General features: G+C 41.6%; 1 protein-coding gene across 6 annotated transcripts in view; it reads right to left on the reverse strand.

Annotated features, from left to right (window-relative positions):
* Positions 1-20,208, reverse strand: part of MCTP1 (multiple C2 and transmembrane domain containing 1) — a 456,544-nt gene that overhangs the window by 262,443 nt on the left and 173,893 nt on the right. For all 6 annotated transcript variants that reach the window (XM_038403494.2, XM_043514593.1, XM_043514596.1 and 3 more), the window contains exon 2: positions 10,326-10,440. In XM_038403494.2, the coding sequence (XP_038259422.1) occupies positions 10,326-10,440 (115 nt within the window). The remainder of the gene's footprint in view (positions 1-10,325; positions 10,441-20,208) is intronic.

A 20,208-nucleotide genomic window follows, 5' to 3' on the forward strand; every position in this document is an offset into this window, starting at 1 on the left:
ACTATTCTTCACCTTCTACATGTTCTCTCTCCTCATTTTCTAGCTATCGCTACCCATGCATCCTTAATTGCTGACCGCCTCACCTTAACGGTTCCTCTTCTCCCCCACACCTATCATTGCTTGGACCATCTCTGGTCCAAAGCCTCTTCAGGATGAGAGCCATTGCATGGCACTTCAGCTCTGGCCTTTCAATAAGGAGCAAAGATCACTTTTGGTCCCCACTGCTGCTGAGAGGCAGGTGGCTCAGCCCAGCAGTGCTGCTGCATGGACAGATGACAGAAGCTGGGTGAGAAGAAGGGGCAGATAGGGGCTAACTTTTTAGCATATATGCAAATATTTTTCTCATTTTCATTTTAAATTAAATTGCATGCCATATCTATGTCAAATATTCCTGAAAAGATTAATGCTATCCTAAAAATGCAACCTTCTACTTGCAGAAAGAAGGTGAATGATGATTACCTTCTGCTTGAAGCATAGATCTCTTTACTGTCCTGCAGAGAGAAAAAAATTGTACCCAGTGAGCATGCAATAATGGTATTCTTGAAGCAGATGATGTTACACCCAAAGTGACAGACAAGAAATTCTCTGGTTCAAACATAAAGAAGTACCATTGATCTACTATCACTGTGGCATGTGATACTGTATGTGCACAACTGGAGTTCTCAAATGAATATAAATGGATATCCAGAGAAAAGTTAATATTTAATGTCACAGATCATTCTCAGGACAATGCAGGCAAGATAGAATGTTTCATGTCTAAATGGCGATAGCTGTAAAGTGAATAAGACAAAATGAATAAGAAGGCTCTTCTATCAGAGCCCGCAGCTCACAGACTCTCCTTGTGGATGTTATCAATTCCAGAAATGCTGTCTTCTGATACAAAAGCAGAATGGGACAAGATGCCAGGTGGTCAAATGGTGGTTCCATTAAAGCCACTAGGATTGTGTTAAGGTTCCACAGACGAACCGTTTCTTGGATCGGAGGAGGGAGACAAAGGAAGACTTTTTAAGAATTTTGGTTCTATGGCTTTGGAGAAGACTGATCTTCCCCAAATGGGAGGATGAAACACACTGATATGGTTCAATGAGCTAAGCCCAAGATCCAAGGACTGAAGATGCAGCAAGTACTCCAAAATGTGCTCAGTAGCATCAGTTGAACTCTGTGGCCCAACAACCACAATGAAAACTGCTTCCATTTTGCCCAATAGGCCATGCTGGTAGAGGGCTTTCTACTGCTCAGTAGGACTTGTTGAGCAGCCACCAAACACCGCACTTTCTCCTCATTCAGCCACAAAACAGCCACGCCGTGAGGTGCAAGTAACTGAGCATGGAATGTAAGGTGCAACTGTGATTCTATGTGACTAGATCGGGATGGAGAGGAAGGGGCATGGGAGGCTGAAATGACAGTGTGAGAAGGTTGGAGAACCAGCACTGCCTCGGTCATGCTGGGGCAAAGAGCTTGGTCCAGTCTGCCTTCATCTTGAGGATGACCTGTGTGATGATCAGGATTGGGGGAAAAGCATACAGGACAGTTGACTGTCAACTGAGATGGAATGCATCAGACAGAGAACCTGGACTGAGGCCCCCTCAAGAGCAGAACAGATGACATTTCCTGTTGTTCCTCATAGCAAACAGGTAATGGTTGGAATTGCCCAAGCTGCGAATATGACCAGGGAGGATACCTGTCTCTCAGGAACTTGTGACTCAAGGGAAAACTCCTGCTGAGGTGGTCTGCGAGATTATTTTGGATACTGGGCAAGTGGTTGCTTATTGGAGTGATGCTCTCCTCCGTCAGAACTGCCACAGCCTGATCACCTCTTGGCAGAGCACCCTGTAGAGCACTCCCCCTTACCTGTTCACATAATACATTGCAATGCTATTGTTGGTAAGTATGAACCTCGCGAGCCCCTTATACAGTCCAGAAAGGCGTGACATGCTCACAGAGATGGCCCAAAGCTGCAGTACATTTATATTCAGTGAAGACTTTTGCTCTGACTACAGATTTTCAGCGACCTGAGATGTGCTCCTCATCACATCAGAGAGGCACTGGTGACAACAGGCCTAGTTGATAAGGGCAGACGAAGAAAACATGCTAACAAACATCTGGAAGTGTCCACCACTGTAAGGAATCCAGGACCAGTGGTGGGATATGGACCAGTCCATGCAAGGAGTGAAGAGTTAGACAGTAAACTGTCCTGAGCCACATTTGAAGAGGGCTAAAAGACAACCTTGCAAACTGAACCACTTGCATGCAAGCAGACATGTGGCCCAAGAACCTGAGGCACATCCAAACTGCTGTAGAAGGCTCAGACTGCAGACTGAGACAAAGGTGGCAAATCATTTGAAAAGGGCCGGTCAGCAAACTTGTAGAATCGTATAGGGCACCAATGAACTTGGTATGCTGAGTGGGAACCAAAATTTCTCTCACCCCACTGGATATTGCAATTCATAGTACACAGATTTCACCCTTGAAACCTGGCCAGTCTTCTCTGTTGGAGTCTTCAGTCTTCTGAGTGTCCTTGTTGCTTGCAGCATAGGTGGGGAGGAGGAGAAAAGGCCAAGCATGGGGCCACTGTGTTCTGTTTTATACCCTTAGTCCCATGTGCTTGGAGAACACAAGTCCAGACATGTCTGGTGGGCATTGCTGAGTCCCCAGGCAAGGCTGGGCAATTCCCCTGGTGTGGCCTTGTCCAAGCGTGTCATTGCATTGTAGCTCCATTGCTGGACAATAGCTGTTGATGGTTGTTCGACGCCTGCCCAGCTACTGGTTACTTTCTTCGTTGTTGCTGGAGAGCTAATATCTCACTGATTTTACAACTTACAGCATGTTTTAGTGACAACCATACAACACAATCACATAACTTCATATGCACTAAAGATATACATATTTAGATAGAACAGTGACTTTCAGCAGATCGTAACCTTTCTTGTGATACCTCACATGGCATATTTATATATAATTGTGATCTTGCATATAAAGTAAGGAATATACGGATTACAGGGTGCTCCCCCAAGGTATAGAATGTCACAACGATGACTTTGACTCCTTGATCTGGAGCAATGTTACAATGGGCACTTGAAGGCTCTAAGGGTATGAACAGCCAATCTGACATCTGTAGCCCAGAATGAAGAGGGAACTGGCACCAACGGTGTAAATGGTACCGCCAGCACAGAGTATGCCTCCATCATTTCCAGTACCAGCAGTATTGACTCTAAAGTCAGCAGCAGAACCAAGGAGACTCACAGTGCTGAAGCAGAGGGCGGTGAGAGCCGCCGCAACATTGGTGGCACCGACTGCAGGGGTGATGAAGTTCCCAGTGCCAAGGAGGTCCCACAGGTTCAGCAGCCTGCCCAGCCAATGGGGCTATAAACAATACAGCCCTGGCAAAATCCTGGACCAAGGGAGAGGTTGGAACAGAAAGGCAGAAGAGGTCCATAGTCGTCTGATACACCATCAGCATGTAAACAGCTGGTGCCAGCATGAAAGGATGCCCTGATGCTGGAACCAGAGTACATGGTACGGGGTCTCTGACCTCTCTGTGCAGCACCAGGGAGCGGTTGACAGGACTTGCTCCATCCCATGCACCAGCATTCACACTGTGCCTCTCCACACTCCTACTGGAGGAGGCAGACCAGTCCCCATGCAACCTGGAGCACCCTCAATTGGCCTAATACAATCTTTTCCCTGGGGAGAGACTCCTCTGTCTCTTTGGACAATCACAGACTCCATAGCATGAAATGGCAGCACTCTCTCAGAACCCAAGGATGGCCTCCTATCCAATGTAGACCTTGAGGCCAAAGCAGGCTGCGTGGCCTGTTCAAGCAGGTGGTGCTTTACACAAAGATCCCTTGCCATCCCAAGTTCGTTTAATGAACGATTTGCAAATTGAACACTGCTCCTTGAAGTGGGCTTCACCTAAGCACAGCAAACACTGCAAGAGGAGGTGGATCGCTCCTTAACATGATGGACAACATGTAAACCTTGGTGAGGATATCACCAGGGAAATACTTAACTGAAGCTAACTTTATACTAAGGATACTAACTAACTACATACAACTAGAAAAATCGCTAAGTAATAGAAAGATTGTGAGGTTAGAAACCAGAGCTCTGACTCCAGCCACAAGTGGTAAGAAGAACAGAGGTGGGATCAAGGCATTGCCACCTCATCTAGCCGGGGATGGGCTATGAGCATGAAGTGTGAGTGCTATCTCCTGTGGGTACTGCCAGGCAAGATTCTCCAGCTCTGGTGTGCTGGGCACGCACACGACTAAGTGGAATACACAGCTGCATCTAACTTGAAGAAGAACAAAGCAGTGTCCACATAAAGTAAAAGAAAATAGTATTAAGGAAATAGATTTCAGGTCTCAAGAGGTTATTATAAATATACTGTAAATAAAAGAGGTTTTAAAAAATATACTTTTTAAGAAGAATACTTTTAAGTCTCTCAAAATAATCTCATGAGAATTTTGATTTATTATGACTGAAGAGTGGAAAAACACTGGTGTCTCAGACAAGGAAACTTTTCTTTTTCAACAATACTAACCTTTCACTTTACATGTCTTATTGGAGATCTCTCTCTTGGAACACAACTACTTAACCACATGTTTTGTAAGAGTTTATATCAATCTCTAGATATTACTAAACATTTATAAAAGGAATGCCACCAATATAAAGGAGCTTCATAGAATTTACATTAAACTCAAACAGTGTTACATATATTTAAAGAGGAATTTAAACATTTGCCATTATTTTACTGAAGTTCCCCCCGAAAGTTACCTTGTTTTAGTTATTCCCACACAGTTATAGCCTCAAATTTCTGCATCAATAAAAATAGCAAGATGTTCGCCTCTCCATCCTAAAGCTTATTTCCACCAAAGCATCTCAGCACATTATCTCTTTATGCTATACAAAATTTATACTAACAAACATTAAGAATGCAACATTAAGCACTAAAGAAGTCAAGAAATGATAAGGCTAGGGTTAATATTCAACAGGATATTTTATCAATAAAGATAGATTAAGCTTTTGTTTTTAAAATTAAAACTTATTTTCTGCTGAAAACATTTGAAATCTGAAATATTCATTTAGGGCTTAATCCTACAAACACTTAAGCATGTACTTAATTTAGTGCACTGAGTTATCCCATTGAAGTCAAATTTTAGATGTACTTATAGTATTTACTGATTGCATTTCACTCAACTTAGTTAATGAAAACAGACTAGTCAGTTTCAATTAATGGTTCTCATGCATTAGCACAGAGCTAAAATATATGAATTGCAAACATTTCCATGGATTATTTGCAGAAAAAAAACTTTGTATTGAAATAAAAATAAATCATATAAATATTTATATTAAAATGAGATTTTGTACAACTTTGGGCCTTGATTCTGCTCCCATCTGAATTACTCTAAATCCATTTATTTCAATTGACTTACACTTGAGTAAGCTTCAAAGTATGTATGTGAGTACTTAAGTCAATCCCTATTCAGCAAAGCCCTTACACACATGCCTACCATTAAGACTGTGCTTAAATTACATACTTTGCTGATCAGCAATAGAATGCTGGTGAGAGAGGATATCTTGTTTCAGCCTGATCTTCTTGAAAGTATTCTTTAATGCTACACATACTAGTGGGAGAATTTCTGTCCCTTAAGTTTATCTGAATTATTATTTCACATTATATTTTTTGAGTCTGAACACACATTATAATCAGTGGTGTCATTTTATATTATTGAGGCAAAACAAAAATCATTTCCCATATCTATCTAGGAAGTATATATATATATATATATATATATATATATATATATATATGGGTGGTGGGTTTGAGGTAAGTCTACTATTAACTCCAGTTGTTCCCATCATCTGGCAGACCCACAATGTAACCATTTTTCAAATCCATTAGGAAAAAGCCTTGCAAAATAATCAACTAAATTGAACATATTGATTATTTTTGAAGGGGTTTGACCAAGGGAACTATTATAAGTCATGCCTTCGATCACTGTACTATTGCCAGAAGCAAAAAGTGTAGCATGTTTCATCAGGTAGCTCAAAAGTTCTACACTGTTTTGGGACAGGAGGCTGGATGGGTATGAGGGTAGAATTTTGCCAGTCTACGAAGTCACTTGGAATGAACAACAGTATTTCCTTCCATCATATTGCACATACAGGAAACATGAATATTTCATTTGCTAACATTAGGTGTTATTTTCAAATTGAGAAGTCAACACTTCATTACAGGCTGCTGCAAGTTATTGGTTCTCTTACTAGAAAAAAATGATGTTTCCCCCTTATTAACTGGTTTTATCATCTGTGATTATCAACTGTACCATTTACCAGCTAATTGCCATGATTAATGTTGGTGTTGTGTCTTATTGTAGTTAGCTACATAAATACAGCTGCAAACTTTTCCTTCCAAGACTGATGTGGACTCAGTGTATTCAAGTTTGGGCAAGTGGAAGCATGCATGATTCATATATACCATCTTTGCTTGGAAGATTTGAATGGCCTGACAGTGAAAATATTGATAAGAATTTTGTTTTGAATTCCAGGTTTACAACAAGTTCATTAATAGGTTCCTGTAAACTGGTGTGGAATTCCAGTTCACAAACTAATGAAGATGAAAAGGTAAAATTAAAAGTCAATTATTCTCTATCATATAGTTTAACTACTCCATAAGAGTGAAGTTAATTTCATCCACATAAAAGACAAGTAATCAGACTTTATTTGGGTGAACTGCACAAGGGCTTAGACCGGGGCGGGCAAACTTTTTGGCCTGAGGGCCACATTCGGTTTCTGAAATTGTATGGAAGGCCAGTTAGGGGAGGTTGTGCCTCCCGAAACGGCCAGGCATGGCCCAACCCCCGCCCCCTATCTGACCCCCCTTGCTTCTCTTCCCCTAAAGCCCCCCCCGCGCCATCCAACCCCCCCCCGTTCCCTGTCCTTTGATGGCCCCCCCGGGACCCCTGCCCCATCCAACCCTCCCTGTCCCCTGACCGCCCCCAGACACCCCAACCCCTGACTACTCCTCACCACCCCATCCAACCCCTCCTCTCATTCCTGACTGACCCCCTCCCGGAACCTCTGCCCCATCCAACCACCCCTTCTCCCTGACTGCCCCCGGAACCCCTGCCCCTGACTGCCCCCCACTGCCACATCCAACCCCCCTCTCCTTCCTGACTGCCCCCCCGGGATCCCTGCCCCCATTCAACCCTCCTGTTCCCTGCCCTCTGACCATCCCGACCCCTATCTACACCCCCACCCCATGACCACCAACCCAAACTTTCCTGCCCTCTATTCAACCCCTCCTTCTCCCTGCCCCCCAGAGGTGAAAGTAAGCCGGTATGCCCCGGTACGGTGTACCGGCAAGAGCCGGTGCGCTGTACCGGGGTGGATTGGTTTCCCCAGGCGCAATTTAAAGGGCCTGCGGCTCCCAGCAGCGGCTGAAGCCCCCGGCCCTTTAAATTGCTGCCAGAGCCCCGCTGCCGGAGCCCTGGGGTAGCGGCAGCAGGGCTGCGGCAGTGATTTAAAGGGCCTTGGGCGGTAGCGGTGGCTGAGCCCTGGGCCCTTTAAATCGTCCCGGAGCCCCGCTGCCACTTCCCAGGGCTCTGGCAGGCTCCGGGGATGATTTAAAGGGCTCGGGCGGTAGTGGCGGCCAGAGCCCCGTCCCCGGAGCCCTGCTGCCAGAGCCCTGTGGAAGCGGTGGCGGGGCTCCGGGGACAATTTAAAGGACCCAGGGCTGCGGCCGCCGCTACTGCCCAGGGCCAGAGCCCCTGGCTGCCGTTGTTACCTTGGGGAGGGGGAAGGAGGCACTTGATGGTACAGGATGGGCTGGGGCTGGCTTTGACCCCACAGCCCCGCCCTTCTGCCGGAGGCCCCACCCCTTCCGGGAGTCAGAGCTGGCCCCAGCCCAGCCCTGTACCGGTAAGTCCCTATACTTACTTTCACCCCTGCTACCCCCTTACCGTGCTGCCTGAAGCACTGGTGGCACTACAGTCGTGCTGCCCAAAGCACCAGGAGAAGCAGCTGTGCCACCTGGCTGGAGCCAGCCATGCCACCGCACAGCACTTAGCACCAGGTCAGGGCACAGCTCTGCAGCTGTGCTGCCCAGCAAGAGCTCACCGCCCCGCTGCCCAGAGCATTGTGCCGGCGGCGCAGTGAGCTGAGGCCGCGGGGCAGGGGGAACAGCAAGGGAGGGGCCGGGGCTAGCCTCCCAGGCCAGGAGCTCAGGGACCTGGCAGGAGGGTCCCACGGGCTGTAGTTTGCCCACCTCTGGCTTAGACAAAAGGAGTGGAAAAGAAATGCACTGCTGCAAGCTGGGGCTTAGAGTGAGAAGCTACAGTGAAGCATTCCTGTGATCATTATTCAAGCCTATGGATTGGAACAACACAGTAACACCTCTGTGCTTTTAGCCCAGGCTAAGAGGACACCTGGATATACATAATTGTATGGCCCTTCTTGTGGACTGCCCCATCACCACCTTCTGCCCTGGCCTACACAAGGCTAATGCAGAGTATCTCTGCAGTGTGCAGGGAGTTCAGATGCTCCCTTGCATGGTTGCTTGATTAATGCCCCCATATCTCTAAAGGCCTACCAAAGGAATTAAACTCCTAAATTATAGAAGAAAAACAACAACAAAATGTAATTATTGTGGTTAGTTATAAGAATCTTGCCCACACAAAAAGAAATTTGTACTCACATTTTAATTTCATATTTAAATAAAATAAAGTTATGTTTTTATTCTAATGCATTTGATTCAGACACTAAGTCAATTATATGGACATCTTTCTACCTCATGGAACATCATAATATCTTGTTTTATGAACATCAAGCACACTTTGCTAATGTACCTATACACCAAGAGGAAGAATAGAGTAACAAGTTATTCTTGAAACAGAGAGCCATATTCAGATATGTTACACTGGTATAAATCTGAAGTAACACCATTGATTTAAATGGAATTAATCCAGATTTACACTACCGTACCTAGGGTGACCAGACAGCAAATGTGAAAAATCAGGACGGGGGTGGGGGGGTAATAAGAGCCTATATAAGAAAAAGACCCACAAATTGGGACTGTCCCTATAAAATCGGGACATCCGGTCACCCTAACGGTAGCAGAGATCTGACTCTAGCCAGGCAACTTTACACAGATCATGTGACGTGACCAATAAGTCTTCCTTGGAAAGATTCTTGACAATATTATTGTTTCTTATATTTCCTGCACAGCTCCTCAGTATCTGACAGGGTCTATTTTGCAACAGATTCAAAGTATTTTTAGTCAAATTTTCACATCAAACTTGCTCCTCATAAAAGTCTGAATATACAATGTTCAGGTGGTCTGGTTTTCAATGGCAGCTGCAGATGCATGTTCTGCACCACTGGAAGAAAAAAAATATTAAACCATTTATTCCTATAGGTCAATTTGCCCTGTAATAATGTTTTCTTTTTCTAAACTAGGGTGCCCAGTGCATGACGCAAATGCAACCTGTGAAGCATAATACGTGGCCAGTAGTTGCAGACACACTGTATTTGCAAGACTAAGACAAAAAAACTGATCAAGCAGAGTTTAAGGTATGTGCATTATTTACCTCAGAGAAACACATGCTTATTCCCCCCCACACACTGTTACTCTCACCTTCTTGTCAACTGTTAGAAATGGGCCATCCTGATTATCACTACAAAAGGTTTTTTCTCCTGCTGATTATAGCTCACCTTAACTGATCACTCTCATTATAGTGTGTATGGCAACACTCATTTTTTCATGTTCTCTGTGTGTGTGTGTGTGTGTATCTTCCTACTGTATTTTCCATTGCATGCATCTGATGAAGTGGGTTTTAGCCCGTGAATGCTTATGGTCAAATAAATTTGTTATTCTCTAAGGTGCCACAAGTACTTTTTACATTTGGGCATATCTGTTCTAGCCAAACATTACAACCTAACACTTAGGACTTGCCTACATGGGGACTCTTGGGAAAGTTAAGCCCAGCTAACGAAAGGTGGAATTTAAGTGCATTAGTTAAACCACATTAAGCTCCTATGTGGATGCTCTCATTCAGAAGGAAAGCATCCACAGTTCACTTTAGCTGTAGCTTCTGAATGAAAGCATCCACGCAGAGGATTAATACAGTTTAATTAATGCACTTTAAATTCACACCTTTAGTTCATTTGGCTTAATGTTCCTGAGTGTTCCCATACAGACAAGCCCTTAGAGACATTTTTAAGGCTAATAAGCCATTAGAAGTATTTGTACTGTATTTAATTCAACTACCAAAAACATAACTTACACGACACATACAAAACCACATTTATCAGCATATTCTTACCTCCACGATCCCGCGCTGCCAAATTTTGACCCCTTTTTAACGTAATGTCCAACTGGTACATTCCAGGATCACCCAAGGGAAAATCTGCATTACTAGTTCCAATTGTATTGGTTCTCTGAAAGGCAAAAAAACCCCACAAAATAACTATATAATACATATGGCAGAATAAAGAACAAAAAAAATACATCTATAACTGAGGCTGCAATCCTGCAGAACCCCAAGACCACATAGAATCTCTCTGACTTCAGTGGAACTCCTCAAAGGAGCACCAATATCCACTCACATGGAGTCAATTACAGGTTTGTGGTCTAATGGAGTGGAGCCAGGCAGATACATTCCTGAAGAGAGCTCTGAATTTCCCCCCAAAATCCGGCCTGGTGCAAAACAGGTAATGTATGTCACAGTAGTGATGACTTCAGCAGCAGACAAAATGCTTGACATAATCATTGTAAGTGAAAGCACAAATGGCTAATTCCTAACACATTATTATTATTAGCAAACTCTTAGCCTGTGTCTACACTACTAGCTAGGGGTGAGATTCCCATCTTGCATACACATACTCACACTATCTCTCATTGAACTAATGCGAATATAAGTAGCAGTGTAGCCACAGTAGCAAAGGCAGTGGTGGCCCAGCTTAATCAACACCCCCAAAACCAGTGGAAACATCCTTGACATGTCTCCTATCACTGCCGGTGCTACCATGGCTATGCATCAGAGTTGTTTGCCAAAATAAGAAAGGGGGATGTGAAGGGAATAAGAGGACAGGAAAGGAACGGAAGCATTCATACCCAAAGTATTGAAGAAACACTCTGACCATACTTTTAGTATTATTCATATTACACCATTGATGTCCATGGCATTTCAACAAATAGACTCTAGAAATATCAGTATAGGAACTGCAGGTGTTCTCCATGCCATTCCATCTTCACCTTGTTTGAATTCCAACAAGTTCTCTCTAATTACACAATCCAGGGGACAGCTTCCCCGAAAATATACAATCATTCTGAAAGCAGAGACCCTAGCTATATTTTCATAGCATTTGCAAATTTTATTTTATTTACAGCTAATAGTGATATGTCGTATCTGTTATAAAATAAAATTCATGGAGCATAATTCTAATTTCACTTTTCCTGGTGTAAATCAGAAATAACTCCACTGAAGCCTATGGTGTTACATAGGTATGGGATCAGAAGTTGGTCTATAGAAGAATTATCTTAACAGTTAATTGCTAACCCCTCCAAAAAAAATTTGGCAGATAAATGGATCCCGATTTCACATTAGAACATTCCCACTTGCACTAGGTTTCTGCTACTTAGAGAACAAACCAAACCAAACCCAAAAGAAACCAATGTAAGTTCCTCAGACGCCAACATCTGCTCCTTATAACAGAAGCTTCCACACCTGAGAAAACTAAAATCCTCAAGGATGGCTCAGCATGGTTCCCTCTCTATCACCAGCCAGCCAGGGAGAGCAAGATTATAGCCCACTTCATTTCTGCCTTTTTTGGGATGATTAATGCTCCAATGATTGTCACTGGTAGCAATCTAGCCCTCTGTGTAATAAATAAATAATATTTTTCCTTCTTTTCCTCAATATTTGAAATAAATAATATTTTTCCTTCTTTTCCCATTTTTACTCTAAACTTTATTTTATTCTGTCCATTTTTTCATAATTTGTTTTGTTCCAATATATATGGGAAAGTCTATTTTTCTTTTGTTATTCAGGCGAATAGCTACAGCTCAGTTCCTAGAAGTTCCTGATTATTTCAAGAACTAGTAAATTCCCACATATATTAAAGACTTAATCTTGACCTTTTATATTTTATGGATCCAATGAAGTAGTTCATGGATAAAAATGTTGTTGTTTCTGCAGAACTCTTGTGCCTGGTAGCTGAAGGTTAAGTAGGTAGAGAGAAAACTAATTCCTAGTTTAAGATTTTAGCATTAAAACTCTGTTATAAGTTCTTACGGGATTTTTTACACCAAAGTTAAAAAATATTATACTTATACTAATTTGATTAGAAATTCAAATGAATAAACCAAATTAAAATTACGTTTGACCTAATGACATGGTCCAGTAAACACTATAAATTTGGAAAGCAAGCAAAGTGAAACTCATTTGTAACCATTTGATTCTGAAATAACTCTTCCTTTAATATGCATATGGAGCCACTGAGGGTATTAAGAAGACAGAGCTGGGTGTCATCAACATGCTGAAAGCACCTCAGCTCCCATCTCCTCACGAGCACTTGATCCAGCCAACACAGTCAATTGCCTTGCCCAGTAGTGAATACAAATGGGACATGGATAACAATTAACGGACAGACTCAATATAGAGAAGATTGTGGTGATGTTAGTTGGTTAGGGGAAACAAATGGAAGAGCTGGTGAAGATAGTACCAACTTTTCTGGTTGGGGAGAGTGTAAGTCACAAAGCTCCCAGCAGCAGAATTCTAGTGCCTTTCTTCAGGAATAGGATTATTTTCCAAAACTAAAACAATCCAGTATGAAAGCCCCTCCCACGGCCAAAAAGGGGGTGTGAGGCATAACTGCTACACTCTGAGGTCTAATAGGACGTCGGGGTGAGACACTCTACCATAGACTTGAATAACCTAGCCAAGACCATAGAGACTACGAATGCTTCCCCTGGCAATGGAGAGCATGTGTGAAAACAAACAAAATCAGGAGCATCCCACGTTAAACAGGAGACACAGGACATCTAGAAACCAAAGCTGGTGCAGAATTTGGCAACTCATTTGTTCAGGTCTCACCTGAAGAAGAGCTCTCTGTAAGCTCAAAAGCTTGTCTCTTTCACCCACAGAAGTTGGTCCAGTTAAATATATTACCTCATCCACCTTGTGTCTCTAATACCCTGGGACCAACATGGTTACAACAACACTGCAAACAGTAAGTAATAGAATGTCAAGCCACTATCTCTGCATTAGGAGTGGTGCTTATTCAACTAAATGATTAAAAATGGAGACAAACTATAGATATGACTATCAAATGAATCATCTTTCCAATTATCTTTAACAAATATAAAATAAAATAAAAAATAAATAAAATATAAAATATAAAAATAGCACTCAGAAAATGATTATTAGTACATAGGGATCACTGAAAGGCTGCAATCTCCTTTGGAAAAAATGTTAAGACAAACTTTATGATCAACAGATTACCAAACACTTCATAGCATAAGCATTCCAGACAAAATTGGAAATAATACCCAGGGATTAAAACTTGCTATTGAAGTGTTTTACAGGGATTTTACACTTACATTTAGGGATTTGTTTTAGCACACTATTTTATATCTTGCGTCTTTTACTAAAATTTATGTCCAAATAAGTTTCTCCCTATGTATTCAGGACTATCATACCTATAACACTGTAGCCAAAATGAAAGTCAGCATTTAATGGTTGAAAGGCAGCTTTCAGACCTCATGCCATCTGTTGCAGACATAAAAAACACAAATCAGGCAGTGTCAATTTACACCAAGAAACCTGGGAAGTATCCTTCAGAGACTAGAAGCTTCTCTGAATGTACTGCTTAATAACTTCAAAAATAATTTCTTAAAACTTCCACACTCCACCTTGTCTCGAAGTGGGAAATATTTTCTTCCACACAAGTATCCAGAATAGATACCCCAGAACCAGATCTATATCTTTATTATGACATCTGCCATTCCTTTAAGCTAGTACTGGAAGATAAAACCAAGACATCTGAAGCAGAGACTCTGAAGGAAAATTTTGTCTTCTTCTCTAATATCCTAGAATGTAGTGAGGGTCTTGAAATACAATATTATCTTCACCATGAAGTCAAATAAAAACATTGGAATGATAGATAGCAGAAGGCCTTTACACATTCTATGAAACAGAAGATATTAATCATTAAGTGTTTAAGCTCTACAACTAGAGATCCTCTAACGGAAACAATGCTTGAACAACTACTTTTCAGCTGTATACTTTGCTTTGAAGTTACTTGGTTATGTTGGTAGTTTGTCTCATTCTATTCAGAAATAATCTAGTGAGCTAAATGATATTACAGTTCTTGGATCCAACTTAATTCACAATGAAAATGTGGATGAATTTTTGTCTCAAAAGAAAAAACAGTTTATTTAGCTAATACAACCACCATTGCCACAGAACTCTGAAATACTATTAAAATTGTAGCTTACAGAACCACATGAGCATGATGAAAAGAAGATGTCTGATTAAAAAGATCAGGGGAGAGATATCAATGATAACAGCATTTTATGTTTAGTAGACATTGCATTAAACTCCCTTGATCAGTGCTTTTATCAAATCAGTGAGAGTGCTGCTTTAATTTTCAATTAAAGGTCTAAACCGGCAGTACATTTTTCTTTTAATAGTCTAAATTTAAAATAAATGGATCATCAGTTATAACTTGTTACTGACTTATGACATTTTAAATGGATTTTCTTACATGTCCTAAAAGCGCATAATTTAACTGAGTTTTGTCTAAATCCACAAGCAAAAACTTAAACTATCATTAGTTAAAGTTGCTGTGATCAATAAACTGAACCATAAAAAAATAGGAAATACAAAGTTAAGGATTAAAAAATATTAAAAGGTTTCAAACCTATCACTGAGAGAAAACTCTGCTAAAAAGGAACTTGGAGATCACAAGTAGATGCAACTTCTCCAAGTTAAATCTATAGTCTGAAAGTGAGAGAAAAATTTTGGATTAATGCTAAAAGATTGGAGATTGTGATTTATCATCAACAAAAGAGCATCATCTGTCTATAGCATCAAATTATATGCCGATGGACCATTGTTAATACTCTGAATATTTGGGTGAGAATGTATGATCATCTCTGCAGACATTAGAGCCAGACTGCACACAAAAGAGGTGTCTCTGGGGAGGTTAAATGAGTCTGAAATAATGCCAATGGCTAAGATACAAGGCATAGGGCCCTTATATAGAAGTTAACCCATTCACTAAAACCGAGCCCCAAACCAAAACTTTGGACTGTATATATAATGTATTCACAGTTCACTATCTTTTCTACATCCAAGGCTAAAAGCCACTATTATAACTAACAGCCATAAGTTATCCAAGTCATGCAGCCAGTCATAACAGCCTATAGCCAATCCCAACCTGATCTGGATGTGATGCGTGACCAGAAAGGGTTAAGTATCCTGCAGGACAAATGACTCAAATTCAACCCTTAAAAACATATGGGTAGTGTGACAGGGTCAGGCCAGACAGCTATAAGAGTGATTTTTTTTTAAATGTAAAACATTTAATTTAAAAATGTTGACACTACAATATATAAAATAGCTATTATAAATGAACAGTGTATTATATAGCTGCCAGGTTTACTGTAAAAAGAAAAGGAGTACTTGTGGCACCTTAGAGACTAACAAATTTATTAGAGCATAAGCTTTCGTGAGCTACAGCTCACTTCATCGGATGCATTTGGTGGAAAAAACAGAGGAGAGATTTATATACACACACACAGAGAACATGAAACAATGGGTTTATCATACACACTGTAAGGAGAGTGATCACTTAAGATAAGCCATCACCAGCAGCAGGGGGGGGAAAGGAGGAAAACCTTTCATGGTGACAAGCAAGTTACACTGTGCTTAAGACTTATAGTTTCACCCTCTGAAAGTCCACATTCTATCACAGTGATGTATGGTCAGATTTAACAGCCCCAATTGTTAAACACTTGGATCAAGTCATAACCAGTTTTATTGCAAAAGGACCATGTACATATTTATATCAATTTTAGTACCTTACAATTTTAGCTACCCAACAAGTCATTAACATATAGTAACATGCTTGAGAAGCAAGAAAAAACACACATCCCTTCTGCACATTAGCAACTTGTCACTCTTGTGAAACAAGGCTCACATCACTGCGGTTTGTGAACAGTCACTTTTAGCATTCATCTTGAATGAAAGATGGTCAAAGGCAGGGATTAGCCCCAGGATAAGCAGATCTCTTTTCCCCCTGGTAATTAAACAGGGGTTACTCCAGGTTAATTAGGACACCTGGGCCCAGTCAAGGGCCTGCCAGAACCTGTTAAAGGCCTCCCCTCCAGTCAGATAGCAATAGGAGCTGTAGGGGAGACACCAGGAGAGAGACTACAGAGGTGAAGAGCAGGGAAAACCCTACACAACTGGGTATACAGCCCTTCTGGGCCCCAGAGATTTGAGGGAAGAGACCCCGCCGGAGGGGAGAGACTGAACTGGGTGTCTGGCCTGTCTCCACTATGTCCGAAGGAGCTACTAGAGACTAAAAGGCTCTCCTCCCCATCTCCTGTGAGGGACGCTGGGAGGAACCCCTACTCAGACAAGGTGGGGACAGTAAACCCAGGAACTTGAGGAAATTCCTAGAGAGAGAGCAATCCCCCAGTCCGTGCTAAGAGGAAGAGTGGAACCCGCTAAGGTGGAGAAGGAGCTCTGCCACCACAGATAATGTTTGTGTTTTTGTGTATTTACATATATATATTGGTAGCGGTCAACTATGTAATCAAACAATCAAGATGCCAATATGTAATCAAACAGTCCCTGTCTATCCTTCATTCTGTTAATTCAGAGATCAAAAGGACAACATTTAAATGAACTGTTAAAATAGGATATCACTGCATTCATCTCTTTGAAATGTATAGCAAATCATCTGTGAATGGTGGAAAAGCAGGCAATTGCATTATGTTAATCTGTGTGAATAATAACCAGCAATACTTAGAAAATGAGTGTCTGTTGTTCGCGGAGGAACTCCAACCTGTCAAAGGCAGCCTGAAACTGTATAAAAAATGGCTTGGGTCCTAATCCAGTCATCTCATATCTGCTTGAGGTTTCATGCAGGGGAAGCCTCTAAGCCATAAGGACTGAATCCCGCCCTGAGTGATCACTTAAGATGAGCTATTACCAGTAGGAAGGGGGGGGAGGAGGAAAACCTTTTGTGGTGATAATCAAGTTGGGCCATTTCCAGCAGTTAACAAGAACGTCTGAGGAACAGTGGGGGGGTGGGGGTGGAGGAAGAAATAACATAGAAAAATAGTTTTACTTTATGTAAAGACGTTATGTAGAGACTGGGAGTGGATGGGTCATTACATAAAATAAAACTATTTTCCCATGTTATTTCTCCCCCCATTCCCCCACCGTTCCTCAGACGTTCTTGTTAACTGCTGGAAATCACCCACCTTGATTATCACCACAAAAGGTTTTCCTCCTTCCCCCCCTCCTTCCTGCTGGTAATAGCTTATCTTAAGTGATCAGTCTCCTTACAGTGTGTATGATAAAACCCATTGTTTCATGTTCTCTGTGTGTGTTTATAAATCTTCCCACTGTATTTTCCACCGAATGCATCCAATGAAGTGAGCTGTAGCTCACGAAAGCTTATGCTCAAATAAATTTGTTAGTCTCTTAGGTGCCACAAGTACTCCTTTTCTTTTTGCGAATACAGACTAACACGGCTGCTATTTTGAAACCTGTCATCTCTGCTATGAATTTGAAGCTCAAGATTTGTGGCAGGAGCCTTCCCTAATTTCATGGACTTCGGGCACTTAGAAGCTCGGATGATGCAAATGGGGCATCCAGATTCTCCTGCTGAACCTCAGAGTTGGGGCACTTGTATTTTAGCAAAGGAAATGTCCAGGGCTTTCTTTGAAGGGCCAGAATCAGAATTGCACTAACTTTATAAAAATTAAAGAATTGTTTATTATGCTCATTTCAGATTGCTGAAACAATTCCCCTAGCTGCCATTTGTGTACAACCTGCCTTCTCCCTCAACTCCGAGAAGTCTTGTCTTAATCGAAAAAAAAGCTCAAACTCTGCTTGGGCCACATGCATCTTATTGAGCACATACCTTTTTCTGGTCAGTCTGCATAAGAATTCTGGGGAAGGATTTTGAGCATACTCCTTTCTTTAGCCACAGCAAAAACAACAATTCTGCCTCTAAGAAAGACTTTTAAAGTTTCCCATCGAAGCTTGCTATAGGGAACTGAGGGCTCATTGGTCTCCAGGGAGTGATCAGTTTCCTTCTTTATAAACAACTTGAAATGGGGGTCTAAGATTACTAAAGTAGTAAGCTTCCATTTATTTTGTTTCTTGCCCAGTGTGTAGGGGGGGAAATTGTAGAATAATGGGTGCATGTCAGAGATCACCATTGTATTTTTGAGTAACTGAACACAGATTGGACTACCTGCCCTGAGATTAGATAGAAGTCAGTAGGTGAATATGTATGATGGACAGGGAAGAAAAGTGTATGATCTTTCTGTTGGATGTGTGAAATTTATATATGCACCATGTGAGCCAAGACTTGGTGCTTTTTAAATTTATTAATTTTCTTCAGCACCTCTTCTTTTGGTGCCTCAATCCCCAATAATGCCTTGTTATTATCATCAGAAAATAGCAGGTTTGGGGTATGTATTTCCAACATTCTTTGTGGTAGACACTGATGCAAAGAAATCTTGTAGTGCCTCAGATTAGAAGAGCCCAGTGATTTTCTCTCAGGCTTCCCATTTCTGATAAATGTAAAGCATTTATTTGTTTTTGTACTTTTAGCTACTTACTCTTCAAATTCCATTTTAGCCCTCCTAATTTACCTTACGTATTGCCTGGTCTAGTTTATGCTCTTTTAATTTCCATTTTCTGAAAGTCAAAGTCACGTGCATGGTTGCAGGATGTGGCTCTAAAAATTATATCTCTATCTATATTTTTAAAGAAGATGTGCTGGGGAAGTCAATGTCATTTTGAACTGATGAAGACTGACTTTTTTAGTCTGGTTAGTTACATAACTTTTAGTGAATGTGGGGTGAAAAAATCATATCACAATGGTCTGGCCATACTGGAAGAAAAACAAATGGCAATGCATGTGGTTTAGTGATGTTGCAACATCATTCTCTTAAAATACTGGGTGTAGCTGTAATAAATAATAATAATAAATAATAAATTGCACAGTACAGGTCATCAACATTTCCTTAATCACCTCCACATAATTCCCCCTTCCTCAGCTCCCTTAATGGGCAGCTCAAAAAGAAGTGTGTGTGTGTGGGGGGGGAGAGTCACATCCCTACTGCCCCAGATGTAGGTGCCCCAACCCCTCCACTTCCTCAGCTCCTTTAAGAGATTATTTCTTTCGAATGCTTTTTAATCAATGTTCTTTTGTAAACGTATCCCTTCCATAATGAGTACCTGCACTGGGCATCTGCCATGAGTTTTGCATATTTATATCTAAATTATGACATTAGAATCTAACCCCCATGCACCACCTCACTGAGTCCCGGAAGGCGGGAGAGAGACCTTCTTCAGCCAATCTGTCAGCAAGGGAAAAATTCCTTCTCAGCCCCCCAGGGAAAAAGGGCTACTAGTGTGTTGCCCTCAGCAGGTATGAGAAATCCTAATCCTTATTTAGATTTCATGGGTAGATCTGTGCTTCCACCAGCTTAGCCATGTCAAAGAGGGATTTCTTCAGGGCTGTATGGCATACAAATACTTCCCATCTTCTGGTGAGCAAGAAGGGCTGTGCACTTCCTATCCACTCCACCCGAAGTGGTTCAGCTGCTTCCTGCTCTTCCCTTTGCCATGCTATAAACCTTCCCACTCCTACTCCTGCTCTGCCTTCATTGTAGGGGAACCCCTTAAAAGGGGCAATAAATAATCCCTTTTCTTCCAGCCAGCCAGACAAAATACCCACAGCATCAAGCTTCTGGAACCAGTGAGCACACTTCCTGACCTCTAATCTTGCTAAAACTGGCATGAATATAAAGAAACAAAGCAAATGCAATTACCAGAGATATTGAAGTGACAAATTTGAATTTTAACAGGAATTTAAAGCCATACTGATGAAATGTAAACTGAAGCCTTTCCTTAAGGACAAGTTTTTTAAAAAATATTTTTAGTCAATTTA

This window comes from Dermochelys coriacea, chromosome 5, assembly GCF_009764565.3.
Source record: "Dermochelys coriacea isolate rDerCor1 chromosome 5, rDerCor1.pri.v4, whole genome shotgun sequence".
Classification (NCBI taxonomy): Eukaryota; Metazoa; Chordata; order Testudines; family Dermochelyidae; genus Dermochelys; species Dermochelys coriacea.